The sequence below is a fragment of the Myotis nattereri genome, assembly GCF_964212035.1.
Source record: "Myotis nattereri genome assembly, chromosome: 12".
In the NCBI taxonomy this organism is placed as follows: domain Eukaryota; kingdom Metazoa; phylum Chordata; class Mammalia; order Chiroptera; family Vespertilionidae; genus Myotis; species Myotis nattereri.
In genome coordinates, this window is record NC_138087.1 from 32210883 (window position 1) to 32230172 (window position 19290).

Genomic DNA, 19290 nt, shown 5'->3' on the forward strand with positions numbered 1-19290 from the left:
ACAAAGTACCACAAACCAGATGTCTTAGATAATAAAAGTATTTTCCTCACAGTTCAGGAGGCTGGAAGTCCAAGAGTGAGATGCCGTCAGGGCTGGTTTCTGGTGAGCCCGCTCTTCTTGGCTTCAGATGCCACCTGCTAGCTGTGGCCTTACATGGGCTCTCCCGTGCATGTGCCCAGGGAGAGCTCTGTGCCTCTTCTTACTCTTATAAAGTCCAACTGGGTTCAGGCCCCACCCTTAAGACTTCATGTAACCTTAATTACCATCCTAAAGGCCCTATCTCTAAACACAGTCACCATGAATTTTTAGGGGACACAATTCAGTCCTTAACAGGTATCAATGTATTCTTTTTAATTTTAAAAAATATATTTGTATTGATTTGAGAGAGGAAGGGGGAGAGAGAGAGAGAGAGAGAGAGAGAGAGAGAGAGAGAGAGATCGATCAATAATGAGAGAACATCATTGATCGGCTGCCTCCTGCACACCACCTACTGGGAATCGAGCCTGCAATCCGGGCCCTGCCTGGGAATTGAACCATGACCTCCCGGTTTATAGGTTGACACTCAACCACTGAGCACAAGTATCAATTTAAATGGCATTTCTTCAAAGGTATTGTGCTAACATCCTGCACATTTACCTCACAGCAGTTGCTGAGATTTATAATGATACATTTATTCACATGATTATTTAATATCTAACCCCCCCCCCCGCCCCAACCTGTAATTTCCCTGAGGAAAGGCCCACGCGTGTTTTGCTCACCACTTTCCTGAGTTTGGCGCATAGTAAGCACTCAGTAAGTATGTGTGGGTAATTGCCTGCAGAGGCATATGACAGAGTATATCGCAGCTGCGGATGGAAGAACAAAATAATAGGCACTTTCCTGTCTGTCCCTAGGTAATGGGAATGGATGAATTAGGATAGTCAGTCTGCGCTAATAAAGTATAACAACCAGTTCCGCTCACTAGTGTCTGGGGAGGGGAAGGGGGGGGGGCGGGGATGTTTACCGATTTACTTGGTGTAAGTACTCCCACCATGGCCAATTTCAAGCTACAAATGTGACAGCACTGAATGATACTCAGTAGCACCCCATTATATAATACCTTTCGAGAGCATAAATGTAAAATAATTAGAAGCAATGTGTTTTGAATATTACCTTTATTTTTATATATATTAAAGCAGAAATTTTCATTTGAGCAATTGGCTTTTGCCAGCTCCAGCACACCACTGATGAACAGTTGAATAAAATTGTAGAGGTCGGATGCACAGAAATGTATAATTTATTATTGTGCAGGGAAAGAGGCAAACACAGGCTAAGCTGGTTCTTCAATTTTAGACCTGAAAGAGTGAGAGTCAGAAGAGCAGATCTGAGCAGAGAAGACATTAATCTGAGAATCTTTATATTTCTTGAGAAATTTGAGGGTAGTTTGAAATAGATGTCTTCCCCTATGCTATCACTTTAGAAATCCGTTGTATTGCTGAACCATGAAGGGGGATGAGAGAAAGGAGGACAGAACTTTGGGGATATTCAACTACATTTTGGGGGCTGACAAGGGTATTCAAATTAAGGAAAGAGCTACAGATGGAAAAATCCAGAGAGACAGGGGAATAATCAGCACATGGATCTAATGGGGGGAATATTCCTTACTGAGGAGCAATCCAAAGGAGTTTTGGTAGATTTCTGAAGATAACAAGGTTGATCTTTGTTTTTCCTTTCCAACTTGATAGAACTTCTAAAAGGTCATGGAGTCTATAAACCATTACAGAGTCACAGTTTTTTGTTGTTGTTGTTGTTTGCTACTGTTATGAGTTACATGTTTCGGCTTATTTTGTGTTTGAGATAATTATAAAATTTTTTCCCTTCCTACCATTGACCCCAAAGGAATTATCTCTGACGTTCCCCATACTCCCCCAATCGGTATATTAGAAACCAAGAAAAACTTTTCAAGAAAACTGCATTTAGAATAAACAGTACTAAAGGGATGTTATTGAGGGGTGAGTCACAAGAAAGTCACTGTATTTGACAGTTGTTGCTGCCCCAAATGACAGAAAGCCATGTGAAACAATGGCGGTACCATGAAATGTGGTGTAAAGTGTAGCATCTCAGAGCCTGCATTTGAGTCCCTGTTTGACTATTTGCTACTAGCACTAGGAATGAGTTCAGGGAAGTTCCCGAATGTTATGACTCACAGAAGGGAAAAGGAAATGGACATATTTGCCGAATGCCTCCCAGGGACCATGCCCTGGGGTAGGAAGGCATTTTACTACCATCTCATTTACCATCCCAGTATACGGGAAAGCAGAAAATTCCTCCAGCCTTAGATATTATTTATTGGAAATAGGAAAAGAAAAGGGAAGCAGCTCAAGGAGGCAGGATAAAGCAAGATTTTGAAAGCCTAATGTTAAATTATCCAGTGATGATTCTATCATAATTTTCCCAGATTTAAGATTGTTCTTTGCAGTCAGCTTCAGGGGTTGGATTCTTTACCTACAAAGTAACTGCCTCTTTCTTTATGTTAATCATCACTATTCACACATTATTATTATGCTAATTATCAGAATTTAAGAAAAACAGGAGATAGGTTAAGTGACTTTCTCAAGGGCATCCAGCCATTGGTATCTGGAAAAAGTATCTTGAATCTCATGGTCTTGCTTCAAGCTAAGAGACACCTCTCCCATCTAAAACCCTTAAGAACTCTTTATTTTAGAGAAGAGGTAGCTCACAAGTTCCAAGGATCTGCCCCTTCCCCATCTTCCATCCGAACACCAAGGCTGGGCAGCTAACAATATTTTATGTTTGGGGGAGAAAAAGTAGGTTTTTCACCATCATAATCCCTCTTTTTTGTCTTCCCACAATTCATGATTTAGACCTCAGGCACATATTTGATTTTTTTCCCCTCCCTATTTTTTAGGGAACAAAATGCTTCATTGCCACCATGAAAAGGTTGATATCGCTTGGATCTAGAGTTATTCCTAACAATTTTGCAAGATTCTGTGGTATCTTTCTGCCAGCATGTAGAACGATGCATAATCCACACATTTGGAATGGTCCCTGGGCATATTTTGAGAAAATATTCTTGTCATTATCTAGAATTGATTTGACATATAGGACTTAGCTATTACGCGTATTGTGTGATTTAATATATATTATTCATGGTCTTAGAGTCTGCCAAACATGGGGGCTGCCTCCCTTTTCCAGGTTAAGTCTTACTAAGTTTCTTTTCATGGCCATGCAGTGGCATATCAAGAGATTAAGACATGGAATTGGCTCGAAGCATTTACCTGTCTCTCTATTGCCTATCAAGGGATGGTGGCGCAACCCTCAGGTGGACTCTGCGTAGTTCTGAACTGTGGTCACATGTGGGATTTCTCTCACTGCCTGGCGAGCCCTGCCTCCGCAGTAGGCTCGCTGAATCTGGGTGGGCTGCTCATTACAGGAGGCCTGCCGTGCCAATGACGCATCCATTCACTTACTCCCTCAACATTGGTGAGCGCTGACTGCATGCTTGGTGCAGGGCACACCAAGGGAACAGAAATGCAGCTTCTGCTCCCAGGAGATGCTCTATGATTTGTGGATGAGGCCCTAGCAGACTAATTAATACTTTGTTGTGACTGGGACTGCAGTAGTGGAGTGTTAGGACAACAGGGGATCTGGAACATGGGGTGATGAGTCCTGCTGGGGGATGGGAGGGTGGAGATTGTCAGGGTGGGGAGTATCAGGGAAAACTTACTGTTTCACAGGTTTATGTGCTAGAACCAACCAAATAAAGTGGGGCGCTGTGGTTCTCAGTGCATGGGTTTTCCCAACTGTGTTGTACTAACAAATGTGCTGTCATTTCTAAGGCTCTGTGTCTCAGAAGTATTTTACATTCCACCTCAGATGTCATTTTGTGGTTTAAACCTTGAATGGAGTCTTAGAATCATATCCAGAGACTCTCTGACTAGATACTGACAGTCATTTTTTGTGCCTGACAGGACATGAAGAGATGTAAGCAATTTTTAAATAGCGGTCATATCATCATCCCACGTAACCTCATCCACAAACTTCAGGTCTCCTGTATGGAAGCTGGATTTGGTCTATACTGCTCAGTAATTTAAAAGTATTACTTGTTGCAAAATGCTCACTTACCATCTTGCAGCTACTTGGCTGGAGAGAAATTGCCATTTAAGCAATTTAGGCACCCTCATGCTCATTAAACTCATTCATTTGGAGTTCTAGTATGTTCCCTGCATAGGTGCCTCACCAGGTCTAGAAAGTGTCACATGGAGCTCCCAGAGCCAGCAGCAGTACAATTGCAAAAGCCATTCCTTCTCTTTTACTATTCCAGCCACCTCAATTCACCATCCTTTCTGTTCTTCAGTCTTGGTGCAAATGCCATATCACGCCCAAAATATCCCTTATTTCTTGTCTTATAAATAGTTATGTAGAGTAGACTCTGAGATCTTTAAGGTAGGACCTAAGTCATCTCTAATGTTGTATCCCCTCTGTCACCTAGCAAAGTACTTCATTGTTCGTTGAATGACGAGCTGGACAGGTGCACACACAAATGAACACATATAGGAGACAGTGGCATGTAGTGATTGGAGGAGGCCGTCTGTTGCATGGTATCTACGCTGGTGATATATACCTATTGATTACATGTTTCCCAGCCAGGTAACCATCTATGACCAAGCATTTTCTATTCAAGCATACTTGATACATAAATAGACTCAGCCTAAATGATCTGATAAAAGATAAAGAAGGCTCCCCTTGAGATTTAAGAACACAGATGTGTTATTTTGTTAATTTAGTTTTCAACACAGGAGGAAATTCCAGTGTGTCTACTACCTGAACCTGTGATCCAGTGAAGTCGGTTAGATTGTCTCCTTGCAGCGGCAGATCTTGTCTTTGTGCTCTGCTGACTCTCTCACCTCCTCTTCTTTGAATCAGTTTCAACCAACTGAAAAATGACCCATAAAGTCCAAAAGGGATGGAGTTTATAAAATGCCTCAGAATGTCTTCAGACTAAGAGTGGAGCTTTAATTTTCCCACAGAGAATACTTGAATTTCACCTGGAATTTCAAAATATATTCAACTCTGAAAGAAAAGGGAGTAACAACTAGAAACACGCCCACACTCTCTAGGGCTTGCTCTTTATTAAGGATTTTCCTCCACTGAGAATACCCTGCACTATTTTTAGTGTGAAGCAACATTTTGCTATTTTAATTAAACACTTCAAACTAGGTTGGTTTTAGAATTTTTTGCTGACTTTTAAAATATGAAATATTTCAAGTCAAGTGATTTACTAGTTCTTTTTTTCTCAATTGAACTAAAATAGCCTAAGATGGTTTGCAAAAATATATAGCCTAGTTAGATATTGACCATTTAAAAATATTTTTCTAGTATAAACAGCCTAAATGTTAGTGGGTTTTTTTTTTTTTTCATAATGGTTTCAAAATAATGAAACCATTATTGTATGATGTAATCAAAGAGCATAGTAATTACGGATTTAATATTTTTACATGTTGAAATCAAACTAATTTCACTTGGTACATTGTTCCCTACCCACTGGTTATGGCGACTTGATAATACTTGACTTTAGAGTGCTCCAAAATCATCACAACAGCCATTTGAGTAGAATTAATGGGTTGGAAACCTAGTTCACAAGAATAATGAAAATGCTTATATTATATGTTAATTTCCTAAAAGATTTATTTAAACCTTTCTCTTTGTCTTTCTTGTAGTGCGGGAGTTGGCCGGACTGGTTGTTTTATTGTAATAGATGCCATGTTAGAAAGAATAAAGCATGAAAAAACTGCAGATATTTATGGCCATGTAACTTTAATGAGGGCCCAGAGGAATTACATGGTGCAAACAGAGGACCAGTACATCTTCATCCACGATGCGCTGTTGGAAGCAGTGACTTGTGGAAATACCGAAGTGCCAGCGAGAAACCTGTATGCCTACATTCAGAAGCTGACACAAATAGAGACAGGAGAGAATGTCACAGGAATGGAGCTTGAATTTAAGGTATGACATTGGGGGTGATGTGGTAATTCAGGAGCAAGTCATTCGCAGATTGTCTGAGTCCTGGCTTTCCTTTCTGACCCTTTCAAATTTGTCAAGTGACAAGATTCACTTGACTTTGCCCTCCCTCAGGTGTCTGACTATAAAACACTTTCTTCCTCTTTTCCTCTTCTATTCCATGCTTCCTAATACCTTGGCTCTTTTGTACCCTAATTTAAACTGAGAGATCATACCCATAGAACATAATATTTAAAAATTCAGTAGGCTATAGGAAGTCCATTAGGTAGAAGTGAAAGGCAGTGCAGTTTGATGTGTCATTTACTTTGAAGTAAACCAAAGCTTTATCTCTAAAGAGGAAATCTCAGGTATGTTGCATTCAAACCATAGGCTAAAATTATCTTTGTCAGATTTTTCCTTTTTTTTCTATTCAACAGCGTCTAGCCAGCTCTAAAGCTCACACCTCAAGATTCATCAGTGCCAATCTTCCATGTAATAAATTCAAAAATCGCCTTGTTAATATTATGCCATATGAATCCACAAGGGTATGCCTGCAGCCTATCCGAGGAGTAGAAGGATCTGATTACATCAATGCCAGTTTTATTGATGGATACAGGTATATACTCTTGTTCCCCTGACAATCTGAAGCCTTGATATTTGCATGTGCCCTAGTTTCATAGCCAGAATGAATTTTATCTCAAGTCAAAGCATTTTCTTTCTGTGTAGGTCAGCAGTCAATCCCGTGGTATTTGTTTTCTATTATTTTGGATAGAAATAAGAAGAAGCCATTATGGAGTTGTAATCTGGCCTCCTGCACGCTTCCTTCAGAAGGAATTAATTTTAAAAAAAAAAGCTGTTTTGTACCATATTTCATAAATGTAATAGATTGTGTAAAAGTCATGCCTTCAAATTGATGCCCCACAACTGTTCCCTAAACGATTTGTATGCACATGAAATTGAGCCATTAGTGTTGCGCTAAAATTTAAATAATAATGATAGACATACATCATAATATTAACAAAGCCGTTTCTTTTGCTAAGTCCCCAAAATGTAATAAATGTTATTTGATGACACAATCTTAATGGACATTTACTGCAATTGCATGAATGATATATTTTCAGTTTTATTACTGGGTTGCATGTTTACATAGCAAATGTGAACCTTTGTGTGTTCTCTGGTTATTGTAACATGCTGTTTTCATTCTCGGTAATTCAGACAACAGAAAGCCTACATCGCTACCCAGGGACCCTTGGCGGAGACCACTGAAGACTTCTGGCGGATGCTCTGGGAGCACAACTCCACCATCGTGGTGATGCTCACCAAGCTGCGTGAGATGGGCAGAGTGAGTGTCTCCTCGTAAGACATTTCCATCGTGGAGAAGTGGGGGTTTCATGTCAATAACTCCAGTGCCAGAGCCGTTCTTTGACATTCAGGGTACTCCTGAAACACTGGGCCACTCATTACTCTGGGTCGGTTTTTAACTTACAAAGCCACATCCACTTCTTTCCTTTGTGTGTTTTGAAGAAAGATCTAGTTTTCTTTTTTCAGTGAAACACAGTCAGAGAGACAAATAAGTAAGCAGATGCTCCTTGACTTACCACCACATCCTCATTTCCTTTCACTCTGGGCAAGCTGGAGTTTCAGGAGCAAAGGGGCCATCATGTCTCTGTAGGAAGTAATTTGACTTTCATCCCTGAGGCAAATTCGTACTTGCTCATCATTTACTCTCATTGAATAAAGTGTTGGAAATTTACATTGTTTTTCTAAGGTAATTTCAGATCCACTTTTAAAAAGTGATTATCCTGAAAATATTCAGAAAATAGTATTAGAGATACATCAAGACTTACCCCTTAAATTCAATAGATGCAAGTAAGCATTTTGCTATATATGTTTGAGATATTCTATCTCTCTCTTTTCTTTGGAGAAATGTGTCTAAAACCTAGCTTTTAGGTCGCAAAGAGAGAGAAAAAGAACTAGGAAAATGACTTGATTATTCTACAAGGTCATTAAGTCATTAAAACTGCCTGGGCTGACTAGAGTGATTGGACCCAATCAATTCAGAGGTTTCTTTGTCTGTTCACACTTGATGGTTCTCTTCATCCCAAACCACAGTGGTCCAGGTCTGCTAAAGTGATGCAATGTGTGATTGACAGGACCAACCTTATGCCCAAGGACTGATGTAATTATTTGGATAACTTGTAGGTATGAAGATGCTTACTCTTTCAAAGTATTCAATTTGACAGATATATATTTCTACCAATTATATTCCAAGTACTTCCAAGTACTGTGCTTGATGCTATGGGCAAGGATTGAACTATAGGATTTCCCTATCCTCAGGAAACTTATTGGTTCAAAGAAAAAAATGAGTCACATGCAACTGGAATGGGCTTGAATTTTATTAATGAGAGAAAGAGTTATATAGATAACCAGATGATAGACAAAGTTTATTTACATGGTGTATAGTTTACATGAATCGTCTCTCTTTTCAGGAGAAATGTCACCAATACTGGCCAGCAGAACGATCTGCAAGATACCAGTACTTTGTTGTAGATCCCATGGCTGAATACAACATGCCACAATATATCCTAAGAGAATTCAAGGTCACAGATGCCAGGGTAAGTTGGCACAGTCTTATGCTCTCAACCATTAGTTGAAAAGTAGTCTAAAGCAGCGGTCGCCAACCTTTCGGACCTCACTGATCACCAGTGGTCCACCGACCACCAGTTGGCGACCGCTGGTCTAAAGTGCTTCTCTGGGAGAAACATTGGCCAGTGGCCATATTCCCTAGTGAAGAGATCACCCATCCTAGAGGACTTTTTATTATTAGTATTACTATTATTTTTAATGTAAGAGTAACTTTCTTCTGTCTGGCAAGTGTTCTCACAAACCCAGCTTGGCTTCCTTTCAAACGTAACATCTGGCAGCTCAACTCTGAGATTGCATTTGGTGAGTGTGTGTGCTGGGAAGCGTTTACTGATTGGTTGGCTGCGCTGATGTTCACCTTCTCAGCACATTCTCTTTGGAACTTCCTTGACTTCTTCATTACTTGAGGCTGTAAATATGTTGTTGTTTTGCAAAGCCCTGTAGGTCATGTGGGCTTGGAGGTTAATTTGGTATGATTTTAAAACCGCAGAGCAAATGGCATTTTTTAGAGGAATCTGACAAGCTTTGCACATTCTAATTTGATTGCTGGCGTGGTTTATTCCTCGGTGTGCTAATGTGTCTGTCCGTGAGAGCTGTGCACCCACGACCCTTGCTGGCTAATTTTCATTCTGCATTTCTTGTCTAGATTGCTGAGTCCAAAGTTCAGCTCTGATGTAAGATGTTCTGTGCAGAAACTTTCATATCCTTGCCTTTAGCCACTCTGCAACCGTGATTACAAATGCATCTGGGGGGAGAGGGGTTCAGTCCAAAGCCTGCTTTGTATCTGGAGCTGTCACAATGGGTGGGTCGAGTAAAACTCCAGTGTAAAGCTATTTACTTGATCCATTGTTGTTTTTTCTGGAAAGCTGATTTCTCAACCAGTACTCATGTTTAGAGATTGTCCACTAATCCCCACAGCTGGGCACCTGGCGGTTGACCTAAAGTGAAAGAGAAATTGGTTAGCAGGCTGGTTGACCCAGGTGACAGACCTGTTAATGCTAGAAAATCTGAAGTCTTAACTACTCGGAAAGTGACTCTACACAAGGCAGCAGTGAACTTCCTAGGTGTCGTTTTTGAGCTGCCCAAGTAAGCATGCCTTGGTGACCCACCCCATTGTTTAAAAAATAATGCTAATAATAATGCCCTTTCAGAATTGGGAGCAAGATACGTGGATGAAAAAATGTTACTTGCATTCTAAGCAAACTCAGCAACCATTTCTAATGATAAAGAGTTGTGCCCAGGCTCTATAAATGCCAGAGATAACGTTCTTCGCCACTCCTCTCCTGCCCAAATTAAATCTAATCACAATACTCAAAAGAAACAGTGAAGCAGAAACTTGGGCATGCCTTTGTTTGCTTTCTAAAGGCTTCCTGTGATTGAATAGTCTTCCTAGCTGACAAAACATTTGCTGTCTGTGCTCCTAGTGTGTTTCTAATCTCAACTTCCCAGTTTAGAAAGCAAGTTGGCACTTAAGGAGAGAGTGTTGTTAAACAGGTAGCCTGCAAGTGGAGCCAGGTGGTCTCTCCACTGAAGAGTAAGGGTTTGTGCTGAAGACCTCTTCTTGCTGTTGAAAGCAACTGTGGTCAGAAAGAACATTCAGAGGACGACAGGCCTGCATGGTCTAGCCTCTGGCTTTTCACACCTTTTCCAGAAACAGATTCTGGGGAGAAAGGTGATGGGCATAATTGTTATTCCTGCTCCTGTAAACAGAAGCCCCTCTGCTTTTGTTGTGCTTCCAAAAATACTGTAAAATTCCGGGAGGAATCAGCAATGCCTTAGAATCTTCTTTTCAAAGCATTTATACTTCATGAGTCAAAGCAGTGTTGCTCGCTAATCACTGTAGAAAAAAAAAAGTCTTCTTTTCCATCACCTGTTTCCTCTCCGGGTTTGGCTTTGTCTGAGTTCAAACCCCCTACACGCCGTAATTCCCGTGGTCAGCCAGGAAGAGTCCTTTTGGAGAACAGAGCATTTGTGTGCCAGCGATCTCTCTGATCTCCTTGAGGGATGCCTCACTTCCTACTCGGCAGCATAGTCGGCCACAAGGCGCATGCTGTATGTCCTGCCATTGTCTGGAAATTGTATGCCTCTGAGACATGTGGGCCGTCCAGGTCAACAGCAGCTACCTCATTTGTGTCCGCTCTTTTCCATGTCACTGTTGGTCATTTCGCAATGTTAGAAATAAGCAAGCCCAGCAGACGCAAAGTTGTGTCAATAGCAAACTCTCTGCTCTAGATGACATGCCTGGACGCTCCTTTCAATATTAAGAAGTGATTGGATTCACAAATTTTTGGGAGAGTGTCTAGGTTCCACCTGGATTTCAGAGGCAAACTTTGGGTCTCAAGGTGTACTAATATAGGAACTAGATGACTCTTTATGAGGTGGGAATTGTGAGAGCAAAAGAAAAAAAAATTGCAATGTAAATAAATATGTGAATGGAGACAGTGTTCCTAGCAGATAAGACATGAATATAAGCTCCTAGTTAAATATGCTCCTATCCCCCCTACCCCCCATTTATTTTTCTTTCTGGAAAAACCATCATGTTTGCTGCTGTGCCTGTGCGTGGCTGAACCCTCCTGGCATCCTCTGGCTGGGTGTGGCTTTCTCCCTGAAGGACGGTCAGTCCCGAACAGTGAGACAGTTCCAGTTCACTGACTGGCCAGAGCAAGGCGTGCCAAAGTCTGGAGAAGGATTTATTGACTTCATCGGCCAAGTTCACAAAACAAAAGAGCAGTTTGGCCAAGATGGACCCATTTCAGTCCATTGCAGGTGAGCTAAGAATCAGGAATGGTGAGTTTCTGCTTGTGATTAATGTGGTGGTAACTTTGAAAGTTTGTATTGTTGTCTATTGTCAGGACAAGCTTCTTGTAGTAAATCTGCATAATAGACATTTTATTCTCAAAAGAAATGTATTGTAAAACCTAAAGCAAGTACTCACTTCTCTTTCCTTCCACAAAAGGAAAATAGCCAGAGGAAAGTTTTTATCCCCAACTTTTACCTCTTGTAACAAAGAACTACACTGTGTTTCTCTGGCCTACTTTAACAAGAATTGCTGGTACATCCCTTGTGAAAATTAGTTCAGTTAGTTGTTTCTTACTTTTTTTGCATTCATAACATTACACTGATAACTGTCAGTGTCTTACTCCTGTGTTTGTCTTCTTGGGAAACCATTAGTAGTTATCAAGCCTTAATGACAGTACTAATTTTTGCCAGTCAATAAGTGATTAGAATGGTATCTCAGTTAAAATTGTAATTTGTTTGAAAATTGTGGCTGTATCAGAAAATGAAGCACCTTCAAGTTAATTATTTTCAATAGTTTCCACAGGGTTTTATAATTCAGGTATTAAAGTTAATAGATACAGAAAGTAAATGGTTCAGAGAGGACACTCGCCATAAATTTAGTGCTTTTGGAAGTTTCTATGCAAAAATCTTCCAACAAAAGGAATTCAATTTTATTTTAGGTTCTAGCAACTTTTGAAGTCTCAGTTTTTAATTTCTTTATGGTGAAAATCTTGAGTTTATTAAATTGACTTTGCTTCAAAAAGGAATGACAAGGACAAACTACATTTCCTAGTGACATGGAAGACAGGGTCTCAAAACAGGAGACCTGTTCGCGTGGGGCTTCCGATGTCCGAGTCCTGGCTCCACGCTGTCGCTGTCGCTGTGGCACTAGGGACGTTTCTCTGGAACTCCGTGTTCCCAGGAGCTGAGAGACCCTTCCTAGCACACTGTGTGTCCCAGGCATTGCACAGTGGGTGAGGATCGGACCTTATTTGTACACATTTGCTTTGTGTTGAGTTATCCAAAATCCTTGGCTCTAGACCAGCGGTTCTCAACCTGTGGGTCGAGACCCCTTTGGGGGGGTGAATGACCCTTTCACAGGGGTCGCCTAAGACCATCAGAAAACACATATATAATTACATATTGTTTTTGTGGTTAATCACTATGCTTTAATTATGTTCAGTTTGTAACAATGAAAATACATCCTGCATATCAGATATTTACATCACGATTCATAACAGTAGCAAAATGACAGTTATGAAGTAGCAACGAAAATAATTTTATGGTTGGGGGTGACCACAACATGAGGAACTGTGTTAAAGGGTCGTGGCATTAGGAAGGTTGAGAACCACTGCTCTAGACAATCAAAGAGCATGTAGGAAATAGTACATTGGCTTAAGAGTTCAAACAAAGTAGATATATTAGAGTTAAATTATCTGACTATTCCCTTAATTTTCCATATAATTGGACCAAATTCTTGATCAAACTTGTCCAATATAAAGAAAAGAATATACTTAATAAACATTATTAACTTCAGACATTCCATAAGTATGTAAAGGTGTATGTATGTGTGTGACTTCCCATTGCTTCTGTCATCACAAAATGCTTTAAACACACCTATAGTATAAATTCTATGACTTCATATACCATATATATCTTAAAGGCTTCCCATTATTTTCTGTTATCTGGGAATATCCTAAAAATGCCACTTATTTTATTTACTAGAGACCCGGTGCATGGATTTGTGCACCAGTGGGGTCCCTCAGCCTGGCCTGTGGGGATCAGGCCAAATCCAGCTCTCTGGAATTTCCCAAGGGGTCCTGGATTGCTAGAGGATGCAGGCCAGGCTGAGGGACCCCACCAGTGCACAAATCCATGCACCGGGCCTCTAGTATGCATATAAGATCTTTGGTTAATCTCTTCTCGCCCTCCCTCCCCTGAAGCATGATTCCATGCCTGTGCATTGAGAGTCTGCCCTCTGGTGGTCAGTTTGCATCATAGCGACTGGTCGAATGGTTGAACAGTCTGATGGTCACTTAGGCATGCATAATATATTCCTTATTAAAATAATATAATACAGTCAATAATTCAGAAGGTATAAGGTCAGTACCTATTATTTTCCTAAAAGTGTCTGGTAGAAAGCAAAAAAAACCCCACCTTTTTTCGTCACATTTGAGCAATTAAATCAAGGTAAGATAGACTCTAGAGTACCTAGAGACCATTCAACAAAAAGATCATAAATCATAGTCTCTGAGGATAGAGATTTTCAAGGTCATCTATTCCATCTCAACAGAGAGCCTTGCCTGCTCCAGGACATGCTCAGCCACTTTGTAAAGACTATCCATGGCTTTTAAAGCCTCAGTTAACATTTGCTAGGACTCTTTAGAAAACCCAGTTTATAAAGGGACACACTATTTATATGCTTGTCAGCTACATCCTCAAGTAAATGAATCCATCCATTTTCTACAGCCTGTACCCAAGCATTACACAGGCCGTTTAATTAGGAACCAAAAATGTAGGGATTTTTCAGATTATTCACTCTTCTCCTCATTACCTGAATCACCAGATGCTTTTCTACTTCTTAAGAGCACAAAAGCTATGAATTAATTTTCTTCTCTTGCTGCACTAAGATCCTGAAATTACCTTAAAACAATAATGAAAACAGAGAAACTCAAAAACTCGTTAATGTGGTGAAAAAGGATCCTGGTGTTTAAAATGCTACATAATTGTATAAAGAAATAGCTCTTAACTAGTTTGTTTTTTTGTTTTTTTTCATTTAGGTTGGAGACCCCTCTTAGAGACTTCTTAAACTTATGTTTCATTAAACAGAAAATATATATATATAAAATTTTCACAACTCATATGTATAAGGTATTCATAGACCCATTCTGAAAATTGAATTAGGATTCTGTATTAAAAAAAAACACCCTGATAAAGAAACTCTCTTCTCATATCAAAAATATCTGAGTTTGAATAGTCTATATACCTTCCTATTTACATGTCTAGGTGATGGGACATCCTGAACAAATTTTAAGTGGCTACAAGAAGTAAAACTCTAGAGAAATTGAACATGCTCAGTTTACCTCACCTTATCTGAATTACTTCATATTTTAAAAATATGAAGCAGGCAAGGTTTACAATTTCAGGATCTGCGTGAAGAGTACAAATCTATAATTATTTACGTTTCCTTTTATTCCTTTATTTTATAACGTGTTTCCTTGATCTTTCCAAAAAGACATATGATCCCAATTGGAAAGTCATTTTGATTTAGAAGACTGAATCCTAATTATTCCACACTCATTCTCTCGTTACCACGACACATTATCCCAAGAGTAATCATTGGGTGATTTTAACACCACATTTCCCTGACTGTGGCTGTGGGAGACATTATGCATTTTGAAAGCTAGTGGACACATGTCCACTTAGAAGTAAATGTAGCCATGGCTTTGAGCATCTCATCAGGAATGTTGCCTTTGTTTCTGTGACAGTGCGGGCGTTGGAAGAACTGGAGTCTTCATAACACTAAGCATTGTTCTGGAGAGAATGAGATATGAAGGAGTTGTAGATATCTTCCAGACTGTCAAAATGTTGAGAACACAACGACCAGCCATGGTACAGACAGAGGTAAGAAAAATCTTCATGAGCCAAGTAAGAGATTTTGTTAGCCAGAACTTTCTAGAGTCCAGAGATCATCAGAGGCAAAGTACAGGAAAATATTGTAGGAAAAGTATCAAATTGTTTAAAATTGTGAACCTCATCCACCCATCCCTTGGTTAAATGGGAGTGACAGTGACAATGTCTTGGAGTTGTTTCTGGAGTTAGGTGGGATTATATGGCAGATTGAACCATATTAAAGTGTCACTATTTAACAATATTTGGCCTCTAAAAATGGCAGGTTTGCATAGTTTGTTATATACATATAATTAATATTTACATATAAATGTATATTAGTGTGGTATATTTATAAAAATTGCAATGCCTGATTTATAATAGACCCTCAGCCCATTGCACTACTCCATACTCTTCCTGTATGCCTAGATGTTAACCCTTTGCAGTCCAATTTTATTTCTGGAATTCAAATAGTCTGGTCCAAATTAATTGACTGTTGAACTTACTGACGATGCATATAATCGCAGCAGTTTGCGGTGTCGACCTCAGCTCCACGTTGGACCTGCTCCTAGCACCTGCTCTGTTGAGTCAGCCTGGACGTTGGACCGAAAAGGGTTAACGATCAGCTGCTTTATAGTTGATTTCTTAATAATTGTCATTTTAAATATTTAGAACCTGGACAAGACCTAGAGAAATTAGCCCCCCATTTTCTAGTCCAATAATTAATATGCAAATTCTCATATTACTCAGAAAAATATGAGCTCATGATTTGGCCTGTCTGGCCCACTGACTAATCATTTCTAAGGATAATATGAGTGATAGATACATTGTGTTTATCAAAAGGCCAACAAGTTCTGTAGGTATAGGTGTTCCCAAATTTGTCACTCACAATACCTTTCAGACTTTGATTTCAAAATAGTGCAGGCATTTGGCTTGCAATACTCAAAACAGTATGTCAGCATGACAAACGTAATAGGTGTTGGGGTGACAGAGGGAAATTGGACGTTTAAAAAGCCTTAACATTTAGCCAAGCAACTTACTGTGACAAGATAGGAAAGCAAACTCCATTTATTTTGCATTACCATTTTTATTGTAGAAAAATGCACATTTAAGCAAAATAGAAACTATCTACTTTCAGGCCCATTGGCTACTGAAAATAAGTTTCTTTTATGAGGAAAACCCTACTTTTTCTCATCTGTAAATTATAATTTTTCCATCTCTCCAATAGTACCCCAACATATTCCTAACTGACTGTGTTCGCCCCTGTCTGAAAAAGGACATGTTTCACAGTGTTATTTTAGGGTAGGCCTTTAAAGCAGCAGTCATACTGAATTAGGCCCGTGGCACAGGGATTTTTTTATGTGGACAGCCAGTCTTGTGTTGCCATTTTCAGGGGTTGAAAATCTTCAAGTCCTGAATAAATTAATGGCTTTGTGTGCCTCACCAGATACCTTTTGGCTGCCTCCCTCAAATATATAAGAATATCAGAAATGATGTTCGGTAATTCTGATTGTAGGTAGCAAGGTCTACTGTCTAATAAGACTTTTTTAAAAATTTAAATTCTATTGGCATAGTCCAGAGGTAAGTGAATCTAAATGTTCCTTGGGACAGTGTGTGTCTGCATCAGCATCTCTTAAGTATGCAAACCGAGAATGAGTTCCGTTATCACAAATAAGCAGGTAATTGTAAAGGAGGACTCTGATGTATAAGGCGCTCACGCGTTCCATAGGTGGTGGTCATTTGATACGACTTGGAGAATGGTTCACACTGGTCTGGAAGATAATGTTCATTGGAGCTGTCACTACTTGGAATTGGGAGACTATTTTAGTCCAATTGATTGGTGGTTAATGAACACCCCATGTGGCTGATCGCTCTTTGCTCGCTGAAATCAATTGGTCATTGGATTGATTGACGAAAGTAGTGATTTTGCCCTCAACAAGATGCAACTTTGTTTTCTAACGCTGATTTTCACTTTCCTGATGTGCTGTGCTCATGGCCCCTTCTCGTCTTTCTCGCCATGCCTTCCCCCTGCAGGACCAGTACCAGTTCTGCTATCGAGCCTCACTCGAGTACCTGGGCAGCTTTGATCACTATGCAACGTAGAAACCCCTGACCCATTTTGGATTTTTACAGCGGGCCCTTCAATACCCATGGAGTCTCTTCTGAGCCATACAGGGCACTTGAGAAGTCCTTCTTAACTTCTAGGTAACAACCCCTTAGTGGGACTATTACACACAAAATAAACTAAAAATAAAAACTCTTCCGGGCGGACCAAGAATTCCCAGTTTAATAATCTAATCTGAAAATAATAAGAGAATCCTGACTGATGAGGGATCTGGAGGATTTTATTTACAGATACCTCAAGGATTCAGAATAAAGGGAAGAAGAAATCTCAACAAAGAACCAGCATCTTGTTCAGGATCACTCACTAGGTACAAGGAGGAGTGCCGCGTGGATGTCTGCTGGTGTGGCTTCTCATGGTAACACGAACTGCTTCGACATGACCCCTTCCCACCATATTGCTCATACTAACATTTTAGGGAGAAAAGGGGGGAATGTTTAAAAAGAAAGTCTTTGATTTAGTTTTTTAGTATTGTAAGATACTGCTGACCTGTGCTTCATTTTTAACTGTGTAAACTTTTTTTTAACAAAATGTATCTATCATTCTATAAAGTAAATTTTAAAAAGGTTACATAACTCTTCATTTTTTTTATTTCCAAATTGTAGGGGTGTTTTTTTTTTCAGCTGTACAACTGTTATCTGTCATATCTTGCTGTAGAAATATCACATATGAAATTTTGCACATTTTTGTGCAATACTCTTAATCTACAGTATTGGTTTCATCAGATATTACTTTTACACTTCTGTCTGGTAAGAAAGTACCCATTCTTTTCAAATAAAGAGTTTTGTTTTTAGAATCAACAGGGAGGCGCAAAGTATAAAGTTGCTGCTAACATATATACATATATATCCGTATTTTATAGGGGTGTCTATGTATATATAGACAGTGTGTTCACACAAAATGATAGAGATAGCTATCATTCAGTTCTTCCATGGTGTAGTATTTTTTTAAGGTAGAAAAGCTATTGTAAACATCTTTTTCAATTATTTTATGACATTGGTATTTCTTAATATCACAAAATTTTAATTTTTTAAGGGCAATGAGGAATGCACATCAGTGATTGTCAAACCTCACCCCCTAATTTCCTACCCAATCTCCCCCCCACCCACCTAACCATATTCACAAGTACCATTTTGTTAGCCAGGCTTCCAACAAAGTTCGATATTTCTAACAACTCTAGTGCAATAAAAACATATTAAATATCTAAGAGGTGTGCATGTGGGAAAGGTCAGTGCATATCCCTTCAGGAGGGGAGAATGTTTTAATATATCAGCTATCAAGTTGTTTAAAAAAAGTGTATTCAATCGTATATTGTCTATAGTATGTGCTATGAAATTTGCATTTATGATATGTAACAGGGGCAAAGCCAAACTCATGTTACTCTGTTCAGTCAGAAACATTTCGTGGCATACAGCATTCCTGGGAAGTGCTGTTCTTGGTTTTCTTTTGGTTTTAGTTTTGCATTTAGAGTGCCTTATAATTGATGCCTATTTTAATAGCATTTCTTTTTAGCTTTTGGTTCGTATTTCCATTAGTTGTTCGTATATGTTACTCTTCCTATTAAAGCATTATCTGTTTACCACATGTACAGAAACTCTTTGAATAATATGCATTCCTAGTTCTCAACCAGGTCTGGGAGGTTAGTGATTGTACCAGCCCAAAGCACTTGGATAATCAGGGCCCTTCTTCCTTTTATAGTTGTCCACATCAGGAAAAGCCACTGGTTTTCTTTTTAATCCCTTCCAAATCTGCTCTGGAACATCCAGAAAAGGCACCAAACTTATTTTAGTAACAACCATCATTGACCACTTTGGAATATATTTGCTATTCCATTAGGATTTTTTCTAAAAGGGGACATTTTTAAAAATGTGTATATATCTCCCCCCAAATTACTATAGGAAGCCATGGATGATGGCAGGAGCTTGCCATATCTTCCAAAATTTTAAAGAATCCTCCAAATGTTCAAGGAACTCATACAGAGTGTCCATAGAGGTATAATATTTTGGTTTCATCTTAGCTCCATTGATGTTCTGTTTTCTACATGTTCCCATCACTAACAGAATGAAATCCAAGAGACCAAACACTTGCAAGTATCATATATGAGCACTTTTGTAAAAAAAAAGAAAAAAAGGAAAAAA

General features: G+C 39.4%; 1 protein-coding gene across 1 annotated transcript in view; it reads left to right on the forward strand.

The window, feature by feature from the left end:
* The window catches only part of PTPRD (protein tyrosine phosphatase receptor type D), a 2145631-nt gene extending 2126895 nt beyond the window's left edge, over nucleotides 1-18736 (forward strand). The window contains exons 37-43 of the mRNA XM_081103407.1: nucleotides 5721-6006; nucleotides 6438-6616; nucleotides 7216-7342; nucleotides 8490-8615; nucleotides 11255-11409; nucleotides 14910-15045; nucleotides 17065-18736. Coding sequence (XP_080959533.1) covers nucleotides 5721-6006; nucleotides 6438-6616; nucleotides 7216-7342; nucleotides 8490-8615; nucleotides 11255-11409; nucleotides 14910-15045; nucleotides 17065-17133 — 1078 coding nt within the window. The 3' untranslated portion in view covers nucleotides 17134-18736. The remainder of the gene's footprint in view (nucleotides 1-5720; nucleotides 6007-6437; nucleotides 6617-7215; nucleotides 7343-8489; nucleotides 8616-11254; nucleotides 11410-14909; nucleotides 15046-17064) is intronic.
* The last annotated feature ends 554 nt before the right edge of the window (nucleotides 18737-19290 follow it).